The 11,628-nt window shown below is 44.0% G+C and overlaps 1 protein-coding gene across 2 annotated transcripts in view; it reads right to left on the reverse strand.

Moving 5' to 3' along the window:
* LOC142576125 (uncharacterized) overlaps nt 1-11,402 on the reverse strand; it is a 34,767-nt gene extending 23,365 nt beyond the window's left edge. For both annotated transcript variants that reach the window (XM_075686085.1, XM_075686084.1), the window contains exons 1-3: nt 10,825-11,402; nt 8,454-8,568; nt 369-514 (exon numbers count right to left, since the gene is read on the reverse strand). In XM_075686085.1, coding sequence (XP_075542200.1) covers nt 369-514; nt 8,454-8,568; nt 10,825-11,249 — 686 coding nt within the window. In that variant the 5' untranslated portion in view covers nt 11,250-11,402. The remainder of the gene's footprint in view (nt 1-368; nt 515-8,453; nt 8,569-10,824) is intronic.
* Nucleotides 11,403-11,628: the final 226 nt, after the last annotated feature.

Consider the following 11,628-nt stretch of genomic DNA (forward strand, 5'->3'; position numbering starts at 1 on the left):
GCATGACATAAGGATGAAGTTTTAGGAACAGCTATTAATGAAAGCCAGTCAACTGAACCTGGAGCATAATAGGCATTTCCACAGAAGCTTCACTGGCAATGCGCAACAAACAGCTTGAGAAAAAAAGCAATAGTAAGCAATGCCACAGAAGAGGAGTACACAGTCGTACCAGACGTGCCGAAGCGTACAGTCGACAGTGTTCCCGGCACTGTGTGAAGATTGAGAGCTCGTGCCGAGTCACACGAAATTTCATAGTAGGGATCGCGTCACTGAAGGTGATGGCCCAAGAATACCACCCTAGGTGTGATTGCACAGCCAAGCTGCTTCATCCCGTCAACCCTTCTATGATGCGTTCTCCATAGCCTCACCTGAGTATCCTGCGGCAGGATCGGAAGTAGCCCCTCTGCAGCAAACTCATTGCCAAGTAGATGTGACACCGGCACATGGTCGCCGGGTCACCTAAGCGCAGAGCCAGCTTCAGCTGCTTCACCGACACCAGCGCCGCCGCCTCAGCCTGCACCAGAGTCGCAGTCAGTGGAACACAGTACCGATACAAAAATCATTCGTTCAAACTTTAAAATATAGAAATGCCATAGCCATGCCTGCCAACCAGTGAACTTTAGAATTTGTGAAATCCACGAACAGGACACAAAGGAGGCAATATCACTTGTTCTTAATTCTGCCAGCTTGAGGAACTTGTCTCTATATACTTGCTAGAAAGAAGTACCTTTCTTGCATGCTTTCACCAAACGTGAAGCTTTAAACAAAAAGCTCAGGGACTGGCGAGTGCGACTTTTTATGAGAGAAAATTTATTTTGTAAAATTTGACATATTTTTTGTAAAACAAGCCTGAATTCATATACCTTACAGAAAACTTTGGAGAGTTGGCAGGTATGCATTGCTGGACCGTTATGCCATAGTCTAGCAGAATGCTTTGCTGGTCTAGTTGGTGAACATACATGAAGTAGCAAAAAAATTCAGAATAAAAGAAGGAGGTGACAGGACGGAGCACTACACTCTCAACCAATGTCTTTATTTAGGCAACGTGCACATATTTAGTGGGGACATCCACAAGCCACTTGAGATGCAGAGTCATTAGGGCACGTTTAAAGATGGCAGCTCAAAAATTCATATTCATTTGATAGAAGGTTACAGAGAAAAGCTGACACATTGCTCACCGTATCTTTTTATGAAAAATGCCTAGGCCAAACTCTCGTGCAATTGTACTTCAGCTCCTCGTCGCTATATAATAAAGGAATGTTGAAAATGCATTTGAACTTTTCATCTTCATTCATTTCTAATTTATTTTTTCCCGACTGCTTTTAGTTCAGCTGTGCTGGCTCCAGGCATCCAATGTGATGTTACATTTTCTGAACACACTATCGCTCAAGCATGTAGAAATAAATTTTATGCACTTACTGGCTAATCTGTTGCTTTATTCACGCTCAAGTATACTACACAGACTGCGGCACATGGTATCATGTTTGGTACCAAAATTAAGCGCAGCGCTTTGCTTGTTTCAGGCCAGCACAAAAGTACATTTCCTGAGTGACAACAGTTGCCATCGTTCGTCGCCAGCACAGAGTAAGAAGCTTCTCATCCCGTTGCTTCCACGGCATGCATTTAATACCTCCAGGAAACACATGGCCCTGCCACTTCTTTCCGCTAATAAGAAATGAGCTTTTTTGGTATACTATGGCTAAAGGAACCCTATAGTCCCAGTTGATTTTGGAGCAACGAGGCAAGTGCTGAACCAAAACTACTCATCAAGCAGTGCAAACTACCAAATACTACACCTGTGCAAATAGGAGGGGTAACAAGCTGGGCTGGTTGGTCCTGGTTCAAACTGAATACGAATGACACAGCAGTAAGGAGAGCCCTTTTATACCTGTCTTGACCCAAGGTCAGCAAAATCCCATACACTGAAGCAGAGCGATGCTACACTGGAGCAATGGCCTAAAAGGCAAGCACTTTTCAGGCTATCACTTTCCCTTCTCTATGTTACCTAATTTAGCAAAACCGCCATGATCACGGCAAACATGGCCAGTAGGTGCTTTATGTCACATGAGCCTCACCTCTTTTTTCTTTCTTCTTCTTTTCCTTTTTTTTTTTAATGCTCTGCACACTTTCAGTGGCAGTTTCGCATATTCTGAGTTGGATGATTTACCAAAGTCATGTGCCATAATTGGTGAAGTTGCAGACAGTGCATCTGATGCTGACGCGTTTGTGTGCCGCAACTCTGATTTTTCAGCTAGAATCAGGGTTCCTTTGAGAGGAAAGGTGCATAGGCGTTTGTGTGAAATTTCAGCTCTTGTAGTACCATGCATTGGTTCCATACTTTGCAGACACAATCATCAGTGTGTAATCTACAAAGCATGCTTGTCTGCTTGCAATCCCCAAACATGGTGAGCCGCCCTTCCCTTCAAAGGGGCTCTCAGCTTGCTCCTGATTAGGGTGAGTAAACACAATTTGTGGTTAGAGCATGGAGCTGTGAATGCCTTGGGCAAGTTTTGTAGTTGTACTCAGCATACAGAGCTCAGACGGAGGGATGGCAAGATAGCTTCCCATTCTTTTCGAAGAAAGGGCCCTACAACGTCATTTGTTGAACTGCCAGCTGATGTGAGGTGGCAGCTGCCCATGGACACCAAAGCACTTAGCAGTCATTTTTGCCCACAATTAAACTACACGCACGAGTTCAAGCAAGAATGCAGGCCCTTCCAGATTTTCTATGAAATGGGGAAGTCACAGCGGTTTAATGCCTCTTGCTTGTCCTGCCCCGGCTCTTTTGTCGCTCATGAGCAACTTTATCAAAGGACCACCTCAAAACGCTACCTTGTGTGTACAGCGGGAAGAAGACAAAGAAAGAAAGGAGCGAGGCACTGCTATAGGTTCTGCCCCAGCCGAGGGGAACAGATGAGTTGAGGGAGAAAGTAAACATTGCGTTTTCATTATATTCATCATATGAGGCCCTTTTCAACACTCCCTTTGGCAATATATTCCTTGAAAGGCATTATACTTGTTTAAACATGTGACTCAGGCAGCAGATTAACAGCACCAGCAAAAAATTAAGACAAAAAAAAAAAAAACAATAGTGAGTGCTCAGGTTTCAAGAAATTTAGACTGAAATGTGTATTGAATTTTAGATTGTAAGCTTCCCACAGAAAGGTGGCAGGATTCGAAAGCGCCCTGAATTTATTTTGATGATGATGTACAATGGTACTGAGTCATTAGGGTAAGTCTTTATGATCATTAAGTGACACATTCAAGCGCTTTGTGCAAAGCGTGTAATTTATTTAAGATATTAAAGATGTGCATTGCTATCGATTGCAGCCTACACCACTCATGGAATTTTCTATCATCTACGTAGTGGGAACGCGTGACAACTATCGGGCAAGCTATCCGAATGGCTGACCACGTTGTGTCTTCAATAATTTTTCCAACCTTATGGTCAACTTCTTTCTATAAAGAAGTAACAGAAAGAGAATGCACAATGACAATTTGTCCCTACACTGAAGCACTTCTGGTACACAGCAAGTGCCCTCTGCTTGTGCTACAACATGCTCCGTGCTGACACAAGTTGCACGGTCAGTGTTGGTCTCGAGGTTTTTTTCTGCAAGGACCATGACTTGCCCTTGTTTCATTACCGGCTCCAAATCTAGCAATTCGCAACATGTCAAGTTGTGACATTGTGTCCCTCTGCAAGGCAACAGGCAAGCAGAGTGGCTGCAGCACATCAGGCTGTCAGTACTTGATCAGTGCCAGGATCTATGCGTTTGCAGCCATCACTTTACGCCGGGGAATTACTACCCCAAGAGAGAGCTTTAGCGTGTCTGGTATTCCAGTAAATGCAGGTGGACTGGGCATTCTGCCAGATGGGCAAAGGCGCAAATGTGAGTGGCCTGCAGGGTGCATCCACCTAGTGGTGGGGAGCTCAACCTGATAAACACAGAGCTAATATAGCAGTAACCAAGTGTATTCTAATTTGCTGCAGGCATAAAGTTTTGGCCACAGCATAATGGTGAACACATCAGTTTTCTAAATGTTTAAAATGCTTTCCACTTGGTTACAGCAATATTAGCTCTCTGCTTGGTCGGTTGAGCTCTGTGCCACTAAGTGGCTGCACCATGCAGGCCGCTCAAGTTTCCACCTCCATCCGTCGAAACACCCAGCTCGCCTGCGTTCACCGGAATGCCAGACACGCTCGGCGCTGCGGCCGAACGCTCACAATGCATGCTGCTTGAATAGCTCCTGCTGGCGATAGACAGCCAAGCGGCTAGCAGAGAAGTTGGAGAAGCTTCATGCGCTGGCTTCAAGACAACTGGAAGCAGACGTTTCAATGTCCCATCATAATGCCAGTGAAAATGGAGCTTAGCCCCAATGGCTTCGAGAACAAGTTGAGCAGGAAAGGCATGTCTAGGGAGGAGGGTAACTTGTAATCGTCCGTAGCTCTCTTAATATGAGACGCTTCACTGAAACTGTGATGTGGATGTTTTACAGTAGCTGTACCCTATGCATTTACAAAATTTGCCAAACCATTTCAGGGACCCTCAAAGTTCTTTTGGTGCAGTAGGAAATTTGTATCTGCAATTATTTTATATCGCAGTGAAATCCTACAGCGATCTGGCAACATTAATGAGCGACAAAATGAATTGCGTTTCGTGTGGACAATAGGTAGTGTCCAAATCATCATAATAATAATTTATTTACCCTTCAAGACCCATTGTAATGTGCATAGTATTACACATAATACTACTAAAATATAATACAGCGGACTTCCAACATTGCGACTCCGGTTAATTAAACTTTTCGGGGAATTTGACCCCAATTGAAGGTCCCGGTAGGCGCCCATACATTTCTATGGGCCCAAACTTTCGTTATCTCAATCTCAAGATAGCCCTCGCTGGATAATTCGAACTTGACTGGTCGGCTATGCCGCAATACAGGGTGTTATGTGATAAAGCACATCGGAACCTGTCACGGGACACAGAATGTGTTCCTTAATTGCACACGGGTGCATGTGCCACAGTGAGAGCATCTAGACGCATGCTGGCAGCCATTCAGAGCTGTTTCTGATGTTTCTGTGCCAATTTGAGCCCTCGTTTGAGACTGCCAACGGGGCCTGGTATGCACTTCTTAATTATACGTGCGCACAAGCACTGTGCACTGCACAGTGAAGAAAAGCCATCTATGTCTTGAGAAAGCTAGTGAAAAGGAGGGTAGTAAGATGAAAAACTCCGAAAGTCGAGGGCGCGTTTAAGGCCAACAAAAGAGCAGGGGCCTATCTAAAACTTGGAAGGCCTGCTAGCAAAGTTATTAGGTCTCACAGTGCTCGTACTGTGACTGGAGATGGTGCATGTGCAAATTAAGGAACACGTGATATGTCCTGTAACAGTTGGCACCTTTCGCCCCCCCCCGCTTGGTATGCTTTACCGCATAACACGGCTGTATTGTGGCGAAGCTAATTTTAAAGAGAGCTACTGCCAAGTGAATTAACGGCGTGTTCTGGTGTTTTTTTTTTTCTTTTTCCCTTTTGTTTCATTTGACCTACCAGATAAGTCGACCAGTTTCATCAGTCCTGTCAGTGTAAAACTAAAGGAAGTTGACTGTATGCCATAATGAACTACAATACTATACCACAGTGTACCATAACATTGTATCGAAGATAATACAGCGGACTCTCCTTAAACAGAACCTGAAGGGACCAGGGAAATTGGCTCCGTTTATCAGGAGTTCCATTTACTAAGAGACAAGGCTGAATACAATTGCATGAATACAAAACAAACCGAACATGATGGTGGCATTCCGTTTAAGAGGCAGTTTTGTTTAAGTGATTTTCGATTATCGAGATACCACTGCATATAGCAATGGATAAAAAAAAATATTGGTGCATAAAACAAGCTGCAAAGCAAGGAGCAGGCTTGTACGCAACAGTTATGGAATGAAATAGCCTGTAACCATGTCTTAGGAATTTGTGGGGCTTTGCTCATTGACAACAGACTCAGGCAGTCGATTCCTTCTGTCAATAGTGTTTGGTAAGAAGGACTGAACGAAAGATTTTGTTGATCCATGAAGTTGCCGTAAACTATAACAATTGAAAAGATGGCTGGGAGTATGATTTGGAGAAAGGAAAAGTGCACTATGAATATCCGGGCAATCGTAGTTTCTGGAAAAGAGAACGAAGGTTGACCCTGCACTGCACAGGCCGAGATGGAAGACCAAGGGACGACCCCCGGTGATGGCTCTCTCAGAGTAACAAGAGCCTATGTAGAAGGCCATGCTTTTGTGCATTGCAAAGTCACCGTGTTTTGTATACAACCTATTCACGTGGTACACAGGAGGTTTTGTTTTCCTATGTGTGTCTCGGCTGGTTCTTAACAAGCTAGTGAAACAATCGTGGGTACCGTGTGCTGTTGGAAGAATCCAGGAGCTGCAACTCCCTTCCAGGCGAAGGCATTGCACAAGGTGGTTTCTGCTCGAGCACTCGCACAGCGGCGGGTATTCTGGATGTGGCGCGTGCATGTTTTTCGAATGTTTTGATGCACTCAACTCCACAGTAGCCCCACACTTATGGATGCCACACGAGCTACTACAAAATTCTGATCACAGTTGGTGTGACGGGCTTAGATGCAGTGATCTAAATTAAAACCTCGCGTTAAAATGTGTACAGCCCAGCTTTTTGTTTGTTTAACCATACTGGTCACCTTACTGTCAGTTAAAACAGTAAACTGAGAATAGTTGGACAACCTTGTTGTGGCCCCTCAAAGCAATGTCAAAACAACAGCTGCTGGGACACACTGTGGTACAACATGATTTGGGCAAGTTGGTTCACACTGAAGGTAAAACGAAGCAGCATGATGGAACGAAAGCAATCCTGTTATGTACGATTTCTGTATTCACTCCGTTGAGCCGCTTCAATTTACCCCTGCTTACTACGACGCTGTGGTCAGAACAGAAGTCATCCCAGTTGAAGGAAAGGCAGTTTCCTCTCATTTGTTAAGCTGAGTAGAAAGTGGAATGCATCACAGACCACTGCTGTTTTTAAAGGGCCCCTACCAAGTCTGGCCATTTTGAGCTGACAAGCGCCGTGCATACAATGCATGCTAACGATTGTGTCTGCTCAGTATTACACTGTTAAGCACCGCAGAAAGGCCTAATTTTCAAACTGAACGCCGTTTTCACTTCTCCTAGTGGGCGTCGTGCTCTCAACCAGAGAGTCAATGCAGATCACACAAGTGCGCCTACGTACATGGCGGCGCTGTGACATCGCTCATAGTAGCAGGTAATTTCAAGAATTATTCGAGGCAACATCTGCTATTTGTGTAGCCTGTTGCTTCAACAGATTAATTAAAGTTTAGATAAAAAAAATTAAACACGCAAGCCGAATGTATGCATGTTTTACTTTTACTTTGCTTTCGTCTGCTTGTTTCCACATCATGTAGTTGCACATGCAGACAACGAAACTGTCATTTTCTACCGTGTTCCAGCGCGATCACGCTCTGTGATCCACTTGCGTCTGCCTCAGTGTTCGTGTAGCACTGACTTATACCGCCAGTCAGGTGTTCTTGCGCACAGCGCACAAAATCGTGCGCTGCGCGAGACGAGGCAAATGCAACAGCCTGCGCTCGACACTGTCAGCGGAAGTGCGCCGCGCAGAAAGAAAGGAAGGAAAACAAAAAATGAAGGAGGGGCCCGTGACGTATGTGTCACGCAATCTTCGAGCTCCGGTATAGGAGGATGCAGGGAGGGATTTCGCTCGTGGACGCTAGACAGGGCAAGTGGAGAGAGTGTCCCTCTTGGCCGTAGCCTCCTGAAATCATGGGTTCGCGGCGCTGGAATATTTCTATCTCTGCTATTAATAAACCAACTTGAAAAATTCTTGTGTGCAAGTGAAATTCGTTATGTGGCCTGGTGCGGGGCCACCTTTAAGACTTCTGTGTACAACTGATGCAATAAGAATTAACTGTCTTTGTCTTTTGCAGGCAGGACAAAAGCTTTATGCTACTGTTGAGAGCACGGTCTTTTTCTGTCATCTTACTAGAACATTGCATGCACACTAAAATGGTAAGTATGGTTTAACTTCATTACAGTAACGAAGTCACATCCTGCCCGAAAGTATCTTCACTATATCCGATACGTGCTATAAGCACATATCAGTTACATCTCAGTGTTAGCAATGCACATTTTAGATTTGCTTCATTCTATCTATGTCAGTTATATCAAGGTACGACGGCATGTAAACGCCGTGTTGAATCTTTTCTAGGCACAACAAATAGTTTTGCCCAACTCTCTCATATCCAGATTAAAAGAATGTACATATTCATTTGCATAATTGAAATGCAGAGCACAAGACACGTGCCTGTTTGAAAAAAGGCAGGTGAATGTGCTGAGTTACTCTTATAAAGGTCACTGTGCCTGCAATAAAATGTACAGTTACAAGCAAAACAAAAACTTACAAATCGGGAGCAGTAATCGCCAAGTGCGGAGAAAGCGCCACCAAGGGTTGACAACCAAGCCATCGTGTTTTCTAGTTCTAGCTGTTCTACCACTAGATGGATGATCTTGGCTTCCCTGAAAAGACAACACACAAAAGATCAGCTAGAAATAATCAATGAAAACTGAGACCTTGTCTCATTCTAATTATTTAGAAAGATGGTCACTGTCCAACAGCCATGGGAGCACTAATGCTTTTCCTTCACAGAGCCATAGTAATTACGAGATATAAGGCACTCGCCCGTATTTCAGTAACTGTGGAAATGAGGCAACCGAGGACATCCCGCTGACAGCTGTCAATGACAATCTCACAGATTGTTGCATAATGAATGTAATACTCTTAGCACAGTGTGTAGCATGTTACACAACCAAATATATCTGCAGCATGTGTTGAACCGTCGGCTGCCAAAAACCATTATGCATTGAACTGAGAGTCAACAGATGTGGACTAGTGAAAATAAGTGGCCATTTTATGATGATACCAAAGGGCTCAAAACAAACAAACAAACAAGAAAAAAACAAAGTGCTTGACCTAGACCAGGCATGGCAAAAGACTGCATGCAGGTTTTCTTGCGTCTCCAAGACAACCATGGTTGGCTATCAAGTCCGGCCTTCGCCGTCTATCTTGATATAAATACACGTATGTTCTGGTAAGTTTAGCCAAACCAGGAACCTTTCATGAAGGTATGCATATCCTGTTATAGGAAATTAGACTAATGTTCCTTGGTCGGGAAGACATGTGCACATCTTATGCACTTAAGTGGGGATTTGAAGTGATTTTTGTGCTGCTTGTTATTTGTAAACAGCAAAAATTTTCTTTGCTGCCCTTCCAGTTAAACCATTGCCATGCCTTTACAATAAACTACACCTTGAAAATGGCTACTGGATTGCTGAAAATACAGACACAAACACACTGTATCATTAATGTGATAAGATTCTTACCCCCCTTTAGTATCCCTATGATTCTTTTATTTCTAGTCTTTATCGACTTGCTGCAAGTAAACTTCACAGGTGCACAGTCACATGTCTGACAGATAAAAGTGAGAACGCACACTTTTCTGCTGAGAATGAAACCTGAAAAAGGCACCTGTACAATCACGCTGCAGTTCAATCAAAGTCAGGTATGCTGAACCCCAATTCTACAGTGCCAGCGAGAACAAACCTGGCTGCAGTTAGAAGGCTGCGTTTAGTGAAAGTTTCTTTGTGGGATCCAAAGGCGTAGGCTCTTTGGTCCACGGCATTGCTGTGGCATGTGGGTGTAATAATGCGATTAGCATTCTTAGCCTACTTCCCCCACAACAGATAGTTAAAAAACATGTCAGCAATGCAATGTGTCACTAAATGCTAATCACATTAACTTCAGCAGTCATTGTGAAATTGTTTCAGCCAGAATTTTTAAATTTTGGTGACAGCCTAAGAGCACATGAAAACACACACACACAGACAAACACCTAAGAAAGAAACTCCCATTTCCCAAGTGCTCATGTGAAAGGTGACGCCTTTAATGGCTGTTTTGTGTACGTGTGAGAGAGAGAGAGAGTTCAGAACATGCCTGTATGTGTGTGTGTTTTCTTGTGCTATTAAGCTGTTACCAAAATGGATTACCAACTAGCCCGGCTACAAGTTCTTTTACTGTATCATCTACTTTAGCTACCATGTTTACAAGTATGATGCCTACTCTGATACACACGAATCAGTTCTTCCATCTACTATCTTTTTATAGACTTCCTGGCTATGACATGAACTGCAAATATACAGTATGCCATGCACCATCGCTTCAACTTTGTATGTATCCTTAATCTTCTGAGAGATAGATATTGTGAAGCTTTCCGAACAATATGCTGGCAAATAAGCAATGATTTGCAGCAATAAGAATGCAGTGCCACCCTTATTCATCAACATAATAGCAATGAGTACTAAGTAGATATTAGCGTCGGAAAAAATTGGCAACGAAAAAGTAAGTTGAGAAGGAAATCGGACGGCTGGTTTTGTCGGCTCTAGTTGGAGAAAGGGGGGGAGGGGGGAAAGACTACAGAATCCTGCTGATCTTACCATACCTAGTGCAATATTTGAGGCAATGTACATTGCGAGTTTCTGATTAATCTAGAATAATCGCTGGTTACATCGCACTGTAACAAGGTCACCGAAGGAAGTTTGTTAAGAAAATGATCTCCAACACAGACTGCATTGTCCGCTTTTAGGTTTATCCGCTTTACATGCATCAACCACATTACATAGATCACTAACCTAAATTAAGTGTACGCTAGAGAAACGAAACGTTATGAAACGAAATCTAATAAACAGTGCTCCTTGAGTTATATAAAAAGTACCCACCAAGACATGTCCATCACAAGGTTCCACGGTACAAGTAGCACAACAACACTCACAGTCAGCGGGTAACTTCTCAAACGTTTCGTCCAACGGCACTTTTGGCATCCGCTGCGAAATTTGTTAAGGCAGAGGGTACGATAATTTTGAGATCTAGAAAGCTCTACAATCATACTCCAGAACAGCCGCTCGTCCACTGCGGCCGAAATCTGTGCCCTGACGACTGAGTCGGGGCTGGTCCCAGTCGCTGAACATGCGACGGTGTCGGTAGTGTTTTCGCCCAATCGAAGCGCATCGTCCAGTCTGAGCGACAGCGTGTGAACAGCCACGACCGAACCTCGAGTAACGAGGAACGTATCGCCGCTCGACGCGAGCGACAGCTCGACACATCCCGGCTCGAGCATTCCGGTTTGGCTTTTCGATTCTTCCATGATCTACTAGAAATGAATTTCTACGTTGACTAGAAGCTGAAAGGGCATAATTTTGCTATACTGGTCGCACAGCGATGTCCGCGACCGTGGAGACAAGCCGGCTACATATCTTCCCCGGCTACAAGGACGGCGCCATTGCCGTTATGCTGTTGTGCCAAGGTTGCCTCATTACTATTTCTTTCGGTCCATACTCCGCAGGAAATATTTTTCTTGAGCTTTTACGCTTCTACCTTGCGGTGTCTTTACCATCGACAACGGTGTCATGGGTAATTAAGGAACCATGGCTAGCAGAAGTTTTGTCGGATATGTGAGAATATTGTAAGATGTGATAAAAATCGGGCATTCTGTGTTAGTGGTATATCATTATTTAATTTTTGTA

Source organism: Dermacentor variabilis, chromosome 3 (assembly GCF_050947875.1).
Source record: "Dermacentor variabilis isolate Ectoservices chromosome 3, ASM5094787v1, whole genome shotgun sequence".
Lineage (NCBI taxonomy): Eukaryota > Metazoa > Arthropoda > Arachnida > Ixodida > Ixodidae > Dermacentor > Dermacentor variabilis.